Genomic DNA, 19,798 nt, shown 5'->3' on the forward strand with positions numbered 1-19,798 from the left:
ATTCCATCTGCATTTTGCAGATTGTCAGGTGCCTTTCATTCCATCATGTGCTCACTGACAGAATCATTTTTTCACAACTTCTTGAATTTGCACAAGTTTGCATTTGCGCAAGTTTTGCACTGGTGAAAATGCGCAAATCCCCCCAAATGCACATTTTCATGCTTTAACGTATGAGGGGAATGTGCATTTTCAGCCGATTTTTTTTAATTGTGCCTATTTTTCTACAACTAAATTGGCATAAAATTCCAAAACGTTTTTAAAAAAACAAAAAAACAGTCCTCAATCCACAGAATCCATGTGACTTGGAAAAAACCGTTCTGCTGCAGAATCTGCAGGTCAGATTCATAGAAATGCAAACTCATTTGATTCTGTTGCGGATTTCTCTGACATCCCTAGTCAGGAGCAGTCAAGGATCTACAGGATTCTAAACCCCCTCATTCCCTTGACACCCCCAAAAAGCCAGGATCTTACTTTTGAGAACCCTGGAGCTGATGTAGCTAAGAGAGCCAGCATGGTGTAGTGGCTAGAGTGTTGGGCTGGGAGATCCGGGTTCTAGTCCCCACTCGGCCATGGAAGCTCACTGGGTGACTTTAGGCCCGTCACAGACTCTCAGCCCAACAGGGTTGTTGTTGTGAGGATAAAATGGAGAGGGGGAGGATAATGTAAGCCACCTTGGGTTCCTTGCAAGAGGAAAAAAGGTGGAATATAAATGCAATCAATCAATCAATCAATCATCTCCCACTGACTGCAATGGAAAGGGAAGACCTCCCTCCAACCCCAAAACAGGGAGGGAAGTCACCTCCAACCATGGCTGCAGTGAATTGGCCAGGCATTGGGTGTTGCTGTTGCTCTGCCATAGAATCTCCACACCAACAAAGGATTGCTCTCCTATTCATCTAGATATGATTTAATGTAATTGCTGGATGGGTAGACTGTTAGGCATGCACTAAGTAAAGGAAATTGTTAAGATATTTTTTCCCCACACTCAAAAGAGACTGCCATTTGGGGACTGCTCTATTTTCACCTGGGAAAACCATTATTGTGGTCATTTTGTTACAAAATACATGGAAGATAGCCACGCTGAAATGTACAGATACATCCACACCCAAACCAGCACAATAAAAAAGCTTTCCAGCAATGAAGACTTAAATATCCAAGTGGTTTCAGGGTGGAGTTGCCAAAGTCATGAGATTAAATTACATCAGACAATTTAATTGTAACTCTTTACATATTTTTCACATAAAAAAGAATGTTCTTCCAGATTTTCAAAGCTCATTTTTTGAACTTTCATAGATTTTTGAAAACTAAATATCTTTGAAAGCCAACAAGAACATCTGTATTTATAATCAGATTTACTTTGTGAAACATCCTATAGTTCCTTGGTTGATGTTTTAGTATTTGGAGAGAGGAAAAAAGGGGGAGCAAATTCTTAAGCCGAATATTCAGTGCTCACTTCAACATGTTTGGCCTATGGGACACATAGCTGTGAATTCTGCAGTCGTCCATTTTTCCTTCGTTTCCACAATTAAGAACAGGCAAATACTGATCCCAGGATTTCTGAGTCCAACGCAATGCATTAACCAGGGATGATTGTGAAATCTGCCTTTGCCCAAATCCCATCCTAGATTTTGAGAATTTTATTGCATGTGTTAATGGAATGGAATGGAAAATGTCAGAATCTCTCAGTCCTATGGATTTGTGTTTCCAATATTTTTCAAGAATTTTAAAACATGAAAAAATGATAAATGGCATAGTTTTAAACAATTTTAAAGTACCCAAAATAGGTTTTTAAGGGCGCAATCCTATGCATGTATAGACAGAAAAAACATATACCACTCCTAGCATTCCCCAGCTAGTCATGCTGGCTTGGGAATGCTGGGAGTTGTATGGGCTTTTTCTGTCCACACGCGCATAGGATTGTGCCATCATATTCTTCATTTTGTCTTTTCACAACTTCTAAACTGTGCACATGGCTGGTTTTTAATTTAAAAATATACTTAAAAAAAAGGAATCATGTTTGTGTGTTACCGTTTTCCCAATCATTTTTCATTCTTCTAATAGAAGCACAAATGGTGAAGAGGTTTTTGTCTGCTTTAATGATTATTGTGAATAATGTGCAAAATTTATTACCAACATTCTCAAATCTAGAATTCGTTGTAGAATTCAAATGGAACAGAGCCAAAAAGATATCTGAATGTTGGAACAATAATGGAGGGAAGACTCTCATTCCTAGAATTAATCCTGTGCCCTATGAGACTACAATAATTCTCTTCAAAAATCCGTATTAGTGGATACCTTTATTATGCCAGTATCAGAGGCACTATGCCTATGTACTCCAGTTGCTGGGGAACATGGGTGGGAGGGTGCTGTTGCACTCATGCCCTGCTTGTGGTTTCCTGGTCAACAGCTGGTTGGCCACCATGTGAACAGAATGCTGGACTGGATGGTCTGATGTTCTTATGTTCTCATCTTATGTTCTCATGCCAACTCAAAGATCACAAAAAAATGTGAATGTTTTCAAGATCTCCAGATCTCTTTATCAGGCAAGGCATTACAAAAACCATTTGGGTAAAGAAAAGGCTGACTTGAAGTTGAAGTCTTTATGACTTCATCATTTTATTTATTTATTCATTGATTTATTTTTGTTGTCAGTCTTGACATGAAATTAAGGAGGAGGGTTTGCAGACATTCAAATTGGGCTCTACCAGGAGATGTGATGGTTTTTCGTTGGAACTGCCCCTATGACTGCTGGGAACAAGAAAGAAGTAATCAATGGTTCTATTTTTGAAAATCCAGCTGTTACTCAGAACTGACTCCATCTTGCAGCTGTCCAGCTAATGCCCAAATAATGCATTGATAATGTTTCTATGATAAGTACTAGTTTACCTTTTGTAACAACTACAGTGGTTTCTTTTCAGATTCTAGCCAAAATAACAAATGGCAATGAAAAATCAGAAGTGCCAATTGGAGTTGTGATAGGAAGTGTTCTGTTGGGTCTCCTTTTGCTGGTAGCTCTAGTTGCTGCTTTATGGAAAGTAAGTAAATACCTACGTCTTCAAAAAATTAATTAAATGAAATTTTTCTTTCAGAATACATAAGCAATATTCTTTAAACACTATAAACATGTGGAATAAGCTCCCTTCCATACACACACAGAGAGAATGAGTGTGTATGTGTGTGTGTGTGTCCCATTGGATGCACCATCCATGAAGCTGTCATTTTTAAGTAGCCATATGGGATCAGGAAACATAATTCAGACTTGGGGTTTGGGATATGAACCTCATAGGAAGTTTTGTCATATAGTAAGATACCTGATTAATAATGGAGCCATTTTCTTAATGTGAGAATGTGTTGGTCATTGCCAGTAAGATATCTCATTTCTTAAGTTCATACTCAATAGTAAGCCAGTTGTTTCCCACCCAAACAGTTGGAACTTGAGAACTGCTTTTCAGAGATCTGCTAAGAAATCAGCTTTGCATATTTTGAATTCACACACAGTTATCTATGGCTGGGCATTCCCTCTCCCCTCCCCTGGTGCAGTCACAAGACTGGAAGCATTTGCTTCTGTTTTCAACTAACTGTACTTTGTTGTTATGTCAAAACCCAGACAAACTGTAGTTAGTCTTAACTATGGTTTAGAGAGACAAGCCATGATCAGCAAGCAGTTTGATGTTAGTGTGTTTCCCCAGAACCATTTATTAAGACTAACCACAGTTTGTCTGGTTTTGGACATAATGACAACCCATGGTTAGTTGAAAACATAGCATTATGTGCAAATGCTGGCTATGTGTGCATATACCAGAACAACTTCAGTGCTATACACACACACACACACATTTAAAAAACTTCTCAAATTTCTTACAGCTTGGTTTCTTCAAGCGAAAATATGAAAAAATGGCAAAGGATGTGGAAGACATGGATGAAATTACAGAACTCACTAAGGACAGAGAATGATAATACTCTGTGCACCAACCCTCTGAGCCACAAGCAATGTTCACAATCACACTGGTTTGACTTCTCTGAGTGCCTTACAAATTATTGTGATTTTTCACTCTTTTCTCTTTTTTCAATGAAAATGTCTTCTTTTATTTTGTATAGATGTAAATATTTTATATGTACTATTTTATTTTAGAAATGACTGCTGGTCGGTTTGGGTTTTGTTTACAGGGTTTTGAAATATTTTTTCTTGTATGTATTTTATTACTACACTCTGAAGTGGCAGGACCAGAGTTAGTAATACTGAACTGTGCCAGAAATACTCTGGTGTTTATATATTTGACTTGTGTTTTAAGTTTCAATCTGTGGTCCAGAGAGTTCTGTGAGGTACACAAAAGGCTTAAGTGTAATCCAGCTAAGCCAACAGCAGCACACTCATTGCCTTCACCTCCCTGAACTGAAATCTGCTTTTGAAGTTCTTGTTTTAAAATACAACTTGTGATTTATACCAGAAAGAGTGCTTCCAGACAAGGGCTCCTGGCAGTAATACTCAAAAGGCATTGTGCAGCTATTTTTCCTTAACAGATCTTTTTCTGGTAAGAAAAAAAAACATGGAACTAGTTGGAAAACATGGGAGAGCGACAAATGAAAGACTTTGTGCTTACACGAGGCACTTATCGTGGTCTGGTGATGGGTCACTTTCTCCAGGGCACATCCAGCTTTTTAAAATCTTTATTCAGCACCAACACCACCCCGCCACCAGGATAATGCAGTATTTAAATGTAAATGTGGCTTAATGGATGGGTGTAAATGTGCAGCTCCGCTATGATCACAGCCTGGGAAGAAGCCATTGGGCAGAGCAGGAAAAGGAGCAGCTCAAAGCAAGCGCAGAGCAGGCCTGACAGCAACGAAGCCACATGCATGTGTGTGCTGCTTTGCAGAGAGAGCAAGAGTAAAGGACGCTTGGATCTGTCTGGAGACCCACAGCTCTTTCTCTCGCTTGTTCCCTTCACCACGACAGCCTGTTTCGCTCTCTGCAAGCAAGTGTGCCTCCGGTTGCAGACTTACAGCACAATCTTATATCTACTCACAAGTAAGTCATAGCACAAGTTAAGCAACAAAAACAAGACACCCCTCCCCCTCTTTTGCACACATGCCAGGGAAGGAGGCACTCCCTTGATTCAAACCACGTGTCAGCTTTGCAAAAGAACCCATCTTAATCCCGCAAAGAAACTGAAAGCAAAAAGCCCCGCTAAGAATATGGGTTTTTTTGCTTAATGTAGACAGCTGTAGTCTGGGCCTCCCATAAAAATCCTTGAATGAGGCAGTGTGTACAGTTAAAGCCTTGTCTGGAAGCACCCATAGGTACTATTCAAGATAAGGGGCGAATAAGGGTAGACAAGTCCTGCTGGTGCTTGAGCCAGTTATGCCATTCTTTATATCGTGGCCACAGCTATGAGACGCGTGTGTGCGCGCACGCGCAGGCACACACACACACCATCAGGTTGTTCAAATTGGTGCAAAGAGAAGCTTAATGCTCTCTGCTACTTCCTAGATATGCACGTCTTGGCAATATGTACATGGAGCAACAGGTGGCAGGAAGCCAGCCACAGGAGAGAAAAGGAAAGGGGAAGCTAGACCTAGGGGAACCTCAGCTGTCTCTTAATTTGATGGTGGAGGATGAGGCCCTGACATTATCTAAAGGCTCTTGTGGAACTGGAGGAGGAGGACCAGGACCCACTTCTATTATAGAAGGGGCAGCACAAAGTGATCTTTACTCCCTCCTGCTGAGGCTCTTCTCTCTCTGGATGCGCTGTTGGGTTTGACCAGCCAAACAGGAATACTTGGAAGTTTGTGGGCCACTGCACCAGCAAAGAAATCAAGATGGTACCTACTGACCAATGCCGCGTATCATGACATACTACTCTGGCCGGAGATGCGACCATATACAGCCCTGTGACATAGCAGGCTTATACAAAGCCGTTATGCAGTTCACAGGAACAAATCCACCTCCAACTTGACCCAGTGATGGACACACACATGCTGAGCGTACACATAGGTATTGCATTCTGCATTCTGTGGAGGGCTACCCCTGAAGCGTATCCGGAAGCTTCACTTGGTGCAAAATGTGGCTCCTCACCAGTGCACAGTATCAGGACCATATTATACCAAACTTGAAAGACCTACGCTGGTCGCCAATTGCTTTGGGGGCTCAACTGAAGGTGTTGGTTTTAACCTTCAAATCCTTAAATGGCTTAGCACCTGCCTCTCTAAGGGACTGCTTCTCTCATAATGAACCTGTCCGGTTATTAAGATCTGCAAGAGAGGCCCTCATGAGGGCACCCATTTGCTTCCTCCTGTGTCACTCCTAAGCTGTGGAATGCACTCCCTCAAGAACTGTGTTGCCCCTAATCTTGGCTTTTAGAAAGGGTGTGAAGACACATCTTTCTAATTCAGCCTTTTAAATTATGTTTAATGTTTTTAATGCTCTTTATTTTTATTGTTTAAAGGTTTTATTGTTTTTCTCCCTCGTTGCCCACTTTTGCAGGCAAGTGGGAGTAAGCAGGATGGGGAGGAAGAAAAATGTTTATCTGTCTTTAGGATCAATGGACCATCATTGGAAGATGGTCTCCCAGTGCTTGATTCATAATACAGGAGATGATGGTAGTTTATTAGAACCTTGGAATGATTTGCGTGTTAATGACTGTAACGTGTGTTAATGACCGTGGTTTTCCTATATTTCCACTAAGCCAGGATGTTGCCTTTTAAAGACTCAGTGGGTCGGATCCAGATCTAAGCTGGATCACCTGTGATGTGAGAAATGGGCTTTCTTGCCCCCACCTTCCCAAGGCACCCCTCCATCCCTCTGAAAATGCTGCAGTCAGAAGACCCTGCTGAATGGCTACCTTGAGTGTCATTTTGTGGTAGAAAGGTGGAGTACAAATCAAATAAATGGAGTACAGGGGACCCCTAAAAACTGGGCAGGAGCTTTCTGTGAGTGGAATCCTTGCTCTCACAAAAGGCAAATCCTTAATCCACCACAATAAGTGGTTAATTTCCTGTCATTGATAATACTGTTATTGCACTTTTCAACTGGCACAAATCTGCAATCCTGCTGCAATTTTGATGGATGTAGCTTTATAATATGCAAACTTTTTTTAGATATTTAAAAATGTGTTTTAGTATTACAGGATTCCATAAAGCACTATTTTAATTGGTCAAGAAGCAATGTTAAGTGTCACAACATTTCTAATGGACACTGCAGAGGTAACACTACTCGATTGTTAACTAGGCTAAGGCTACAATCCTGTATCCACCTACTTGGAAGTAAGATCAATTGAACCAAATGAGACTTACTTCTGAGTAGACATGTTTGGGATTATGGTGTTAAGGGAGTAGGGATGGTGTTATGATTGACTCCCACCACACAGCTTCTCTATCATATGTCAATTCCCCCACCCATCCCTTTTTACGTTATGTTCTTATCCATTAGTTAAGGATAGTTACATTTGACCATCGTTACCCATAGGTAACACAAACCTCAGCCTGCTTCAAGCTCAGCTTTTGGAACCCAGAATTCTTTAATCCTAGTTAGTGACAGAGCTACCAGTAAAATTACTTCAGACCCAGAGGCAAAACATTTCAAACCTGGTTAACTGAATAACCATAATACAGGATAATATTTATTAAAAACCAAAAGGCTGAGAACTTGGACTTCAGGCCCATTGTGTGTCCATCCACCCCGCCCATTACTTCTGAGTGTACATTTTCACTGCCTTTAAATACAATGTATAGAGGCTTTCCTTTCTATAGGGTATGTTCAGGTGTAATACGTTTTGCCTCCATGTATGTATATTTGCACTTTGTTCTATAGAATGTCAGAACAGCTGAAGTGGGTGTGTTTAAATAAAGACTGATCTTGAGTAAATTTGAAACAAACCTAGTATGGACTTTTTATGCTCATTGCTAAATTCCATTTTCTACACACCTGGTTCACTGCAGGTAAACCCTGTACTCTACTGCATCTTGCTGTGGTTGGATAGTTTATCTTCATTTTGCTGGGGAACACATTTTAAGAAGAAAACGTGAGTAAGACAGGAGAGCTTCAGGAAAAGATGCAACACAAAACACATTTATTATAACTTTTTCAAGTTGATCAGCTGTCCTCAAACATTGGGAAAATATATTTGGTGCTTGTTTCCATAAAAGCAACAAGAATTCACAGTTCACTATTGAAAACAAATGTCAGCTTTACTCTTCTTTTTTAAAAAACAGGGAAAGCACATAGTTTTACAGGTTTGTTTTCACAGCAGTCTCTCCACTGATACACACTGGCTATGCCCAGTCCAGAACCAAATACAGTTTCTCAGACACACATCAAGAAAATTCACCATGTAAGCTTAAGAGATATTTTAAAATATGTTCAGCAGTATATCAATCAAATACAAATTTAAAAATCAGTTCTGGGCGTTTCTGCACCATTGAACTCTTGCATGGTGCCCTAACATGAGCCCATAAATGTTTGTATGTCCAGAACCTTTCAGTAGTTATTTTCAGAGGGTTTTTCCCTGCTCACTATTGCTTTAATTGAAGAATGGGCAACCTGTAACTCTCAGCCTAATTTCATGGCGGTGGGGGAGCAAAGGAAAGAAGGAGGGGGAAAATCAGGTGAAAGGCAAACCAGAGTGACAGAAGGGCAGGAGAAGTCTACAAGTCTCTACAAGTAATTGGTTCACACCTCTAGCACGAGCGCTCTTGTTCCTCTGCCACCAGCCTACTTCGAGGGTGGGACAGGAAGAACAGAGGGAAAGGGGTGGCAAGCAGAGGAAAGTGGCTCCTGCCCATGGGCTGCTCAGTGTAACCCTTGCCAGACAAAGGTAATGCAGCATAATCCAACTGATCTGTCACATAGGGGTTGGATCTAGCTCAACTCCACTGGCAGAAGTGGACTTGCATAACCCCTCCTTCCCATAGCAGCCCCTCTCCCCACCCCGAATACTACAATCAAAGAGACCCTGCTGAATGGAGTGAGCTGTGGTGTGTGTGGGTGAGGAGAATCCCCCCAAATCATTTGCATACAGCTGTGAATAGTTACTTTAAGCTCACTGATAAGATCCAGACTTCGTCATCTTTAGAGCAGACCCACTGAAATTGATGAGACTTATATTAGACATAATAACATAAGACCATGCTGGCTCAGACCAAAGACCCATCTAGTCTATTCTGTTCACACAGTGGCTACCCTCCCGCCCATGTTCCCCAGCAACTGGTGTATACAGGCGTACTGCTTCTGATACTGGAGGTAGCACACCGCCATCAGGACTAGTAGCCATTGATAGCTTCTCCTCCATGAATCTGTCCAATCCCCCTTTAAAGCCATCCAGAGTGGTGGCCATCACTACATCTTGCGGAAGTGAAATCCATAGTTTAACAATGCACTGCGTGAATAAGTCCTTCCTTCAATCCGTCCTGAATCTCCCACCAATCAGCTTCATAGGATGACCCTTGGTTCTAGTATTATGAGAGGGAGGAAAATGTCTCCCTATCCACTTTCTCCACACCCTGCATAATTTTATACACCTCTATCATGTCTCCCCCTTACTCGCCCTTTTTCTAAGCTAAACTACCCCAGCTATTGTAACCCTTCCTCATAGGGGAGATGCTCCAGCCCCTTGTAGTTGCCCCTTTCTGCACTTTTCCAAACTCTACCATTTCTTTTTGTAGGTGCGGTAACCAGAACTGTACACAGTATTCTAAAGGTGGTAGCACCATAGCTTTGTATAAGGGGAGTATGATCCTGGCAGTTTTATTTTCAATTCCTTTCCTAATTATGCCTATATTGAAATTTCCCTTTTTCACAGCAGCCACACACTGGGTCAACATTTTCAGCAAGCTGTCCACCACAACCCCAAGTTCTCTTTCTTGGTCAGTCAACACTAGCGCAGATCCCATCAGCTTATACTTGAGATTAGGATTTTTTGCCCCAACATCCATCATTTTCCACTTGACTAAGTCTGACTGATTTCAATGGATCTACTTTAAGTATGACTAAGTCTGGATCCAACCCATTAAGTTTTAATAGGAATATATAACATGTTTGGTGTATCCATTAAAAATATAATGTACGATGCAGTCTTCTAGCTAAACACAGGTCAGTTATTCACCTGCTCCTAATGAAGGCTCCATATTGCCAAAGCAAAGTGAATATAGATTGTGGATGTAAACAAAACCAACGATCTCTATAAAATTCAATAGCTTTTTTACATCAACATTTTTCTGGCAATATAAATTTACACAAACCTCTTGTTCATCTTATGTTTGAAACCAATAACCAAAATGATTATGTAAGTAATATCTTCAGACACTACCAAAGGCACTTAAATTTATTCTGCTCGAGACAGCACTTGTCAAAATATTTTACTTCTTAGCTTTTCCCACTTCCTGAGAATTTTGAACTGCAGTCCCTCTAGGGTTGTAAGTGGCCTGCACTATTACAGCTGCACAGTATCCTGTACATGGCAAAGGGGTGAGACCCTTCCTTCTGTGGCTATTCTATTGTCAGCCCAATATAAGGTTTTGGGAGCCTTTCTGTGCTGATGGAATCCAAAAGCTCCAGGATTATTGCTAATGTACTAATGTTACTCACAAAATATGTCATTATAAAATCACTAATTAATTTACTGAAGTGAGCAACCAGTGATAGTAAAAGTATATTTCTGTACGTTAACCACTACAAGAATCAACTGAATATACTACCCCAATGCCAAAATACACTGCTTAAAAGTATTTTCAGGTGGCTAGCATAAAAAATATGCTAAAACCATTAGTGTATTTCCAACTGTATAGAATTAAAGGCTTGACTATTTAGAAATAGATTATCCTAAGAAAGCCTCTGCTTGCTAGTAGCAAACACAGAACCTCTGAATGGAACACTATAAGGCAGTATTAAACATATCTGAACTGTATTATTTAAGCTAGAAGCTTAAATAAAAGGTTTAAAACAGAATTCAAACATCTGTTTAGATGAAGTTCCAGAAATATACAGCACTGAACCATCACCCTGGTGAAATAGCAACAATGCTGAGACTTTATGCAGTGCTTTAATGTGCTGAAAACACTTCCTATACACCCGTTGTATTCAGACAGAACGATAAACTACGGTTTATTGTTAAAGGAACAAGCCTAGGCTAGCCTTGCACTCACATGCTGTGCTCTCCTCTCCTCTGGCAGTTTTTGACTAACTGCTACTTAGCTTTGTATGAGAGCCCACACTGTGATCAGTCTTACTTATTGAAATAAACCCACTTAAAACCCTGGTGTATGAGGCTGACTTGTTTCAATAAACCACAGTTAAGCTTAACCACAATTTTAGGGTTGGCCATCGTTCTATGATGATTCTGCGATTTTAATTTCTGTAAGCCACCTTGATGCATATGCATTACAGGGGCAGCGTAGAAAGTCTCAATAAGTATAAATAAACTGCAAGTAATAGGCTGGCCAGAGATCATAGAGGTTGTAGTCCAACACTTCTGGAGGCTCTAGGATGGGAAAGGCTGTTCTACACTGATCTACTGCAAGTAGAACAAGGTTTGCATTAGTATGGGAAAATTTAACGTGTGACGCAGGAAACCATGGCAACAGCCAGCAGCCATTCTCATGACTGTGGTAGTTAGAAGTGACACTACGATCATGGGAATTGCTGCCAGCCTTACCTGGGACTGCTCGGTATTAGAAGTAGCACTCAGCCACGCAAATACATGGCCAGGGAAGATGGACTGCTTGCATGATGGGAAAAAATTGTGATATAGAGCAGCATTGGTTTCTAGCAAATTAAGAATGTGGAAAAGCTTAATGGTTTTCATTACACATGCATTCACATTGTTATTCACGTTCACACTGGCTGCATTTGGATGTCACCATAAACCATGGTTTATCCTGACAGGAACAAGCCTAGCCTCCTCTGGTTGTGCGCTCTCTCTCTCTCTCTCTCTCTCTCTCTCTCTCTCACTCACACATGCACACGCGCGCGTGCACTCTTCCACAACAGTTCTGCTTTAATTTTTTATTAGCTGCTGCTTGTCATGTCATCCAGACCCAGCAAACTGTGGTTATTCTTAACTAGTTTGTTTGAAACACAACTTCAAACCATGGGTTGTGACACTGGCTTGTTTCTACCAAACCATAGTTAAGGCTAAGCATGGTTTAGGGTTCAGATGACATGCTGAACTGTGATTAATCTAAAACAGAAACTTCTTCTCTCTGTGGCCATGCTGGAAGGGAAAGGGGGATTGCATGAGCCCAGGGGGAGGCTAGCCTTGTTCCTGTCATGATAAACCATGATTTCTCATGACACCTGAATGCAGCTTCTGTGTTATGCAATGTATAGCTTGCCTGAAATTACAAAAGGTGGTTTGGCTTGAAAGCGCTACCATAACCAAAGATTTCAAATATTAAAAGAATACAAAAGGTCCAGAAGAAAGCAATGAAGATTTTCCTAAATTATTCATAGATAAATGGGTAGCAGAGATGCTGAAAGATCAGATGGCTTGAGCATAATTTTCAGAATTTGGAGGATCAACATTTGCATGAACCCAACCTGGTTTCTGAAAAGTTTCAGCACTTGCTAAGGCTTATGGCTTATGAGGACAGACAGAGAAATCCAAACACTTTGCATCCATATGACTTCAGGCCTTAAACATCCAGTTACTTTGCAAGTGCTTCAAGCATTTGTTAATAAGATTAACTGTGGATCTGACTAAAATCTAATTGTCTTCTCTATTATTATAAAACAGCTAGGCAGTGAACCTTTTAGGAGAGTTATTTTTTTGTCTTGGCCCAAAAGCACTCTTTGTTTTCTTTCCAAGAAGATTCCTCTTCATAGACCTCCTGCAATCAAAGAGCATCATGGATGAGAACTGTTGCAAAGGGAGTTACACTGAAATACAGTATATCCAGTGTGAACAACAGATGAGAAATCATTGTGTCCAGTATGGGGAATGCAGCAACCTCAAGCATCGAGATTTTTCAGCATGTGCTGTCAATGATGGATTCCAATAAAACAAAGACATCCAGGGCAAAGTTCAAGGAAGCAACTGAATGAATAATTTGCACACAAGCCCTGGGTGAGTGAGACAACACGATGCATATATCCAAGGCACACGCTGGAAAGTAAAGGCCCTTGATAGGCCACTGTCCTGTGGTAAAAAAACCTGAGGACTAGTAGTTTGGGAGGGAAAGAACAGTGCTCCATGGGATCCCATGTGGAGCTTCCTCTCATTCACAGCTGTGACTGCAGAAGGGTATGCTTCATAATTTTAGATTAAGCAAATGTCTGGATCAAATCAATGGTGTATCTGTCTGTGTAGTGCACTTTAAAAAAAGGAAGTTGCAGTGAGATTTGGTAAGCACATGTGAACATTTACATGTGTCTACCAACAGCAAAACTACCAAACTTGTGTTTATTATTATTTTAAAAAATATTTCTGTAGCACCTTTCATTACAAAATCACAGGGCGGTATAAAAAAATGCATTAAAACAATTCAGATACAAAGATAAAGACCGAAAAATCTACTTTTAATTCTAGGTATTAAAATCAGCAAATGCCTGGGTAAACAGGAGGAGTTTTTAGCCGGTGCTGAAACATGATCAAAGATGGGGCCCTTTGCACTGCAGGAGAAAAGAATTCCAAAGGTGGGGTGCCAAAACAGAAAAGGCCTTCCCCCTGGCTGCCGTCAGATATACATGTACAGGCAACAGCAGCAAGAGTTTGCTAAGAAACTCTGCCAAGAATCTCTCAAGCAGCCTTTCCGTGTCTGGAACCCACGCATGGTACAATTGTATTTGACTGTACTTTTCCTTCCTTCCTTTCTTTTTGGACAGAAAGAATATTGAGACATACGTACCTTTTTCCATATAGGGACAGTTGCTTTTAAAGTATTGATGCAATATTGCACCGCCTCAAGAGATTCTGCTCTGTGAGGGGAAGAGACTGCGACCATCACACTCGCTTCGCTAATGGGAACTGAACTACAGAGGAAGTGAAAAGTCACATTAGTTGTTGCTTTTATCCACATTAGCTTAATCTTGAGAGCACCTAATAAAGGGCTTTTTACTAACTACTACACAGACGTACAAAAACAAACAGGCCATATCCTAGGAATCTTAAATGAGATAGAAACTCCATGTCCCTCTATTAGACTTGAGAAAGGACAATTCAACAGGAAAACAAATTAAAAAACACTGGAGACACAGAACTTGCAACAACAACCTGGTCTAACAATAATTAGATCAGAGATGGACAAATGGTGACCCCAGCTCAGAGCCTGGAAATGGCACCAAAGCCAGGAACGGCTCAGCCCCTCAAGCAACATAGCTGGGGAAGGTCTGGACCCCCATGCCCCCACTGAATTAAATTGTTATTCTACCTATCCTAAAGCTCTGAGCAGGCTACAGTGTATACAAGAAAGAGGCAAATATTGCTTAGTTCAGGAGTTGAGAAAGTATGACCTTCCAGATGTTGCTGGACTACAATTCCCATTATTCCTGACCACTGGCTATGCTGGCTGGGGAAGAGAGAGGATGGAGTCCAACAGATCCATCTGGGGGGAGCACAGGTTCCCTACCCCTAGCTTAGATCTTCCGAAAGCACCATCTGCGTTGCTCAATCCATGTACCAAGACAGATAAGCAAGAGCACACAGAGACTGGCATACTCAGTGGCTGTCCCACAACTTTAGAGCACCTTTACTCCGGACTCACGAAGGGCCTGACAAACGTCCTCAAGATTTCGTCATGTGCTCATGCAATCAGCTTTGTATGAGGAACAGCATCCTCACGGTTATGCTTCAAGCAGCCAGTCAGTAGGGATGTTGGAGAAATCCATTTAGGGGCGGTGGAGTTTGACTTTTCCTAGGCTCGGCCTCCCAGACTTTGTTTTGGTTCTGGCTACGGCGCCTGACTCAATCTGCAGTGAGTCAGGTCAGTTCGTGGATTTTCTGGGAATTTTGCGCAGGAGCAGGAAATTCAGCCATTTGCACAAATTACTGTCAAATTCGGGCATATTACGGTCAAATTAGCACAAATTACGTCCAAATATGTGTAGTTTGCACAAATTTGGCTGTATCTGTGCAAATTGCTCACAAATTTGTGCAAATTGCAGAATCTTCTCCCCCAAAAGTGCAAAAAAGTTCTTGGAGTTGGGGGAACAGTCTGCAGCTCAGCTCACAGATGCAAAGGTGTCGTACATGCCACAGAACTCCATTGAGCCAAAAAACAACCAGATTTCCCAGCAACCGACATCCCTACCAGTGAGTGGTCCCTTGCATGCCTAATTCAGACTTCCATCTCCCTCTGTATCGATGGCCCCAGCTAAAACCTAGTCTCTTGAATGACAGGGCCTATTCCTTTCCCAAATGTTCTGCTTCTACTTCAGTTAAGAGCTGTACTTGTATCCCAACCATTCCACATCTCTCATTAAAAGGAATCCTTTGTGTGCCCAGATTCCACCCCTGGGATCTCCAGGTAAATCAGGGGTTCACGAACCTCAGCCTGCATGCACCCTACAGCTGCGGGTTGTCCACCCCCCACTTTTCCCCACAGCAGGGGAAGAGACAACTCACGGGGGGTAGGCTTTCTTCAGCATTAAGTAGGGTTAAGAGCGAGTCAATGCATTTAAACTTCAAATATCTTTAGGGTGCAATCCTATGCATGTTTAGACACACACACACAAATTCTATAACTTGTAGGACTTTTTTTCTGTCTAAACGTGCATAGGATTGCAGCCTTAACGAGGTAACAGGAGATGGGAAAGACCCCTGCCTGAGACCCTGGAGAGCTGCCAGTCAGAGGAGACAAATAATCTGGCCTGAGACAGCTTCCTCACCCCAACAAAGGAGACCCACTTATTTATAAAAACAGACACCAAATTTCTATGCCCGTGCCATGTATCTAATAAAGCAGGAAGGGTGTGTGCACTGTCCCTACTTACCCAAGTCTATGATATATTGCTATATGTTTCACCGCGGGCCATTTTAACCTAATATCTGTGCATATTTTCTTTAATTCCGCTTCCGCCATGGGTGCATATGCTTCATATTCTAATTGTATGACTTTTCTCCCCTCAAAGTGATTCCTGGTAGTGCCTGAAATGAAAGGACACGTTACTGGCAGAACGAGCTTTAGGGCGCAATCCTATGCATGTTTAGAGAGAGAAAAGGCCTACAACTTCCAGCGTTCCCCAGCCAGCCATGCTGGCTGGTGAACACTGGGAGTTGTAGGCCTTTTCTCTGTCTAAACACGCATAGGATTGCACCCTAAAGCTTCAATATGCTGTGGTTTGGGGGTATTTTTGCCCTTGCCCCTTTTGCCTTCAGCCTCACCTGCCACTGGAATGGGGTGTGGCCCCAGAGACCTACTCTGAAATGGAATTCAGCCATTGGGTGGAAAGAACCTCTGCACCCCCGCTATATACAAACTGGAATGCACTTGCACACTGAAGCCTGCACTTTTTGTGATGCAATTTACAACTTCAAAAATGCACAGACAACTGTCTACATTAAAGGAAAGTGCACACAGATATGCATATACTAGGGGAATGTATGCACAAAAACGTATTATATTAGGATAAAAATGTCTTGGAAGAAGCGTGCAAAATAGGGAAAGCATGCACAACATTGTATATATTGCAAGAAACGTCCACCAAAATGCATATGAATTTTTGGGCAGAATTTTGAGGGGCAGACTAGTAAACTGATGCAGAAACAGGGCAAAACGAGCTTGTGGTTGGAAAAATGAGAAACCGAGTGAAATTGAAATTGACAGATGTGCCCATCCATATTGCAGAAGTTTATCATGGGCCTGGCAATTGCATGGGATGAAACCCCCAGTGCTCTTCAACTGCACAGAAAAGGTGCTACAAATAAGAATGCAAGATCTTTGCAGGGGGAAACGCTGTGCTGACACAACTCTAGAAGTGGTGAGATTGGGGTACATGGCAATGCGCAACACAACATCTGGCTACCACAACTGTGAAGCGTCTGTGGGAAGGACTGAGCCACATGTCAGATAGGTGCTTCTAGCAGCCTGCACAGACAGACAGCATTGTGGGTCTGTGCAGGTGTGCGCGACGTTAATGTCCTCTGTGTGCGCATGCATGCACCTTCTCTCATTCTTCACCTAGCAGTGATACCCATCACAGCATGCATGAGCACACAACCCCCTCCACCTCTCGTTTTCAGAAATCTATTCTAATCTTCACGGTTTAGCATTGTGCTGAAGACACAACTGCAATTAATGCCTCCACCTTGTTCTATGCTTGTCCTGCTCCACAACCATTTGCCTCCTTCTGTCTGCCTTTATTGATGTGCACCTAGTCTTCTTTCTCTATATACAGTTCTGTATGGATAAAAACAGTTTAATGGGCTTCTCCCTTATTCAGAGATTTGTGCAACAACCCTACCTACAAACAAAGACACAGCCCCACAGCAGGGAGAAATCACCAGCGCTGATATTTCATCTGCCGAGAGCTTCTCACAGTTCAGTTTAATCAAGTCCTTGGGCTCATCCTCACTTTCATTCATGATCTGTCTAGAAATAAGCAGTAATAAAATTACTATTCCAATTAATGGGATAATTTGCAAGATGCTCCCTAAATTTCAGTGGCAGCTTTTCCCAACCCGGAGCGCCCCAGATGTGATGGACTACAATTCCCATCACCCAAGCCATTATGGCCAATGGCCATCCTGGCTGGGGATGGTAGGCACTGTAGTCCTGTGCTGTGGGGATTAGATTTATCAATGTAACATAAACAATGCCCATCGACATATTCATGCCATGAGTATGGCAACTCCATCTAGGAGAAAGTTACACATGTTTGCCTTAGCCTTTTTCATCACCTTTAACAATAGCGTTTGGCATATAGGCACACAACTATTGTTGAGCACTACTGATTCTACACCTGCAACCATACGTAGAGATGGTTATCTCCAAGTTCAGTCAATATTTAAAGACAGCTTTCGATTTCTAGCCCATCTATTCTGTATAACAATTGTAGGCAGTATAATAAAGTTTCTAACAAAATCACATTAGGAACTATAAAAACAGGCACCCTCTAAACATTTATACAATAATTAAAACCAGGTACCAAACAACTGTCAAGTAACATGTTCAAAGTTTCCCCAAATAAATATAGCCTTGAAAGCTGTCCCTGTAGACAGGCTAGAGCTTGTTAAGATCATCTAACAACACAAACTCTCATATGTTCAAAACACATGTGAGGAGGTTGTGGGGAATGTGAATGGGCCCTATGTGAGTACTTCTTCTTCTTCGTATTATTATTATTATTAATTAAATTTCTATACTGCCCAATAGCCAAAGCTCTCTGAGTGGTTTACAAAGATTAAAAACATTAAAAATACAGTATACAGAAATTAAAAGCCATTTACATAAAAAAACACATGAACAGACAATATACACAAGAGAACATGTATCTAAAACAACTTCAAACAAGCAATCTCAAGCAAACAACCATAACCATAAGACAATCCAGGATCAATTAAAACTTATCATATGCTGCCAAATGCCTGGGAGAAGAGAAAGGTCTTAATCTGGCGCCGAAAAGATAACAATTTGTGAACCACCCAGAGAGCTTCAGCTATTGGGCAGTATAGGAAAGAAAGAAAGAAAGAAAGAAAGAAAGAAAGAAAGAAAGAAAACAACAAAACAAAACAAAACAAAACAAATCAATGTTGGTGCCCAGCAGGCCTCGTCGGGGAGTTAATTCCATCATTTGGGGGCCACCACCGAGAAGGCCCGCTCCCTTGTTGCCATCTTCCGAGCTTCCCTCGGTGTAGGCAGCCAGAGGAGGGCCTTGGATATTGAGCGTAGTGTATGCGTAGGTTCGTGTCAGGAGAGGCACTCCATCAGGTACTGTGGTCCCAAGCCGTGTAAGGCTTTATAGGTTAAAACCAGCACCTTGAATCAGGCTTGGAAACATACAGGCAGTCACTGCAAGCAGGCCAGAGTCAGTCTTACATGTTTGGACCTTCTGGTCCCCGTTATCAATCTGGCCGCCGCATTTGGCACGAGCTGCAGCTTCTGGACCGTCTTCAAAGGCAGCCCCATGTAGAGTGCATTGCAGTAATCTAACCAGAAGATAGACAACTGAAGCCATACCAATGTATGCATGTGTAAGGCCTCGGGCCTGTAACCTGAGTAACCAGTAGTTTTAGAGAGACAAAGAGATCCATAATGCTCTTTGCTTTGTTTCGTTATTAAGTGCAATTTCCTTGCTAGTGGGCCTCTGAGCTTATGAGATGAGTCAAAGGTCGATATCGCTGCCTCAGCACATTCCATGCTAACAAGCTCTGAACCGTTTATCTTATCAGGGCCTAGGATGCGCCTGAGAAGTGAGGCTATGTTTACAGGTGTCTGTGCTGGGAAAGTTCTGATTGTTTTCCTTCTGAGCAAGCACTGTTAGTTTATGGTGGGAAAGTTGCAGATGAATGCTAATTAACGCCTGCTCCTGTCATGCTGCCTCATTGCTAACACGTATGGTATAAAACCATTTTACCCCGGCTCTGTGGTTCAGGGAAGCTGTCTAACAAAGCCCTATGAAGAGAGACTGAAAGAACTGGGCATGTTTAGCCTTGAGAAGAGAAGACTGAGGGGAGATATGATAGCACTCTTCAAGTACTTGAAAGGTTGTCACAGAGAAGAAGGCCAGGATCTCTTCTTGATCATCCCAGAGTGCAGGACACGGAATAATGGGCTCAAGGTACAGGAAGCCAGATTCCGGCTAAACATCAGGAAAACTTCCTGACTGTAAGAGCAATACGACAATGGAACCAATTACCTGGGGAGGTGG

At 41.9% G+C, this 19,798-nt stretch overlaps 2 protein-coding genes across 7 annotated transcripts in view; one reads left to right on the forward strand and one right to left on the reverse strand.

Moving 5' to 3' along the window:
• ITGA2 (integrin subunit alpha 2) overlaps positions 1-7,868 on the forward strand; it is a 99,835-nt gene extending 91,967 nt beyond the window's left edge. For all 3 annotated transcript variants that reach the window (XM_084833198.1, XM_084833199.1, XM_084833200.1), the window contains 2 exons: positions 2,919-3,035; positions 3,865-7,868. In XM_084833198.1, coding sequence (XP_084689324.1) covers positions 2,919-3,035; positions 3,865-3,954 — 207 coding nt within the window. In that variant the 3' untranslated portion in view covers positions 3,955-7,868. The remainder of the gene's footprint in view (positions 1-2,918; positions 3,036-3,864) is intronic.
• Positions 2,280-17,513, reverse strand: LOC146352080 (molybdopterin synthase catalytic subunit-like). 4 transcript variants are annotated; one of them, XR_014787583.1, is made up of 6 exons: positions 17,393-17,513; positions 15,923-16,076; positions 13,840-13,963; positions 12,742-12,822; positions 7,925-7,994; positions 2,583-2,745 (listed from the first exon to the last, which is right to left on the reverse strand). XR_014787583.1 is itself a non-coding variant. In XM_084833202.1 (5 exons), exons 1-4 carry the CDS (start codon positions 17,511-17,513, stop codon positions 7,953-7,955), a joined length of 441 nt encoding a protein of 146 aa, XP_084689328.1. In that variant the 3' UTR covers positions 2,280-2,745; positions 7,925-7,952. The 4 variants fall into 4 exon arrangements, 3 of the variants coding, with proteins under 3 accessions (XP_084689328.1, XP_084689329.1, XP_084689327.1); XM_084833202.1 differs by lacking the exon at positions 12,742-12,822 and having other exon boundaries at positions 2,280-2,745; XM_084833203.1 differs by lacking the exon at positions 12,742-12,822 and having other exon boundaries at positions 2,584-2,748.
• Between the last annotated feature and the right edge of the window lie 2,285 nt (positions 17,514-19,798).

The sequence above is a fragment of the Heloderma suspectum genome, chromosome 2 (assembly GCF_057233095.1).
Source record: "Heloderma suspectum isolate Gila_16-S chromosome 2, 16-S_ref, whole genome shotgun sequence".
Classification (NCBI taxonomy): domain Eukaryota; kingdom Metazoa; phylum Chordata; class Lepidosauria; order Squamata; family Helodermatidae; genus Heloderma; species Heloderma suspectum.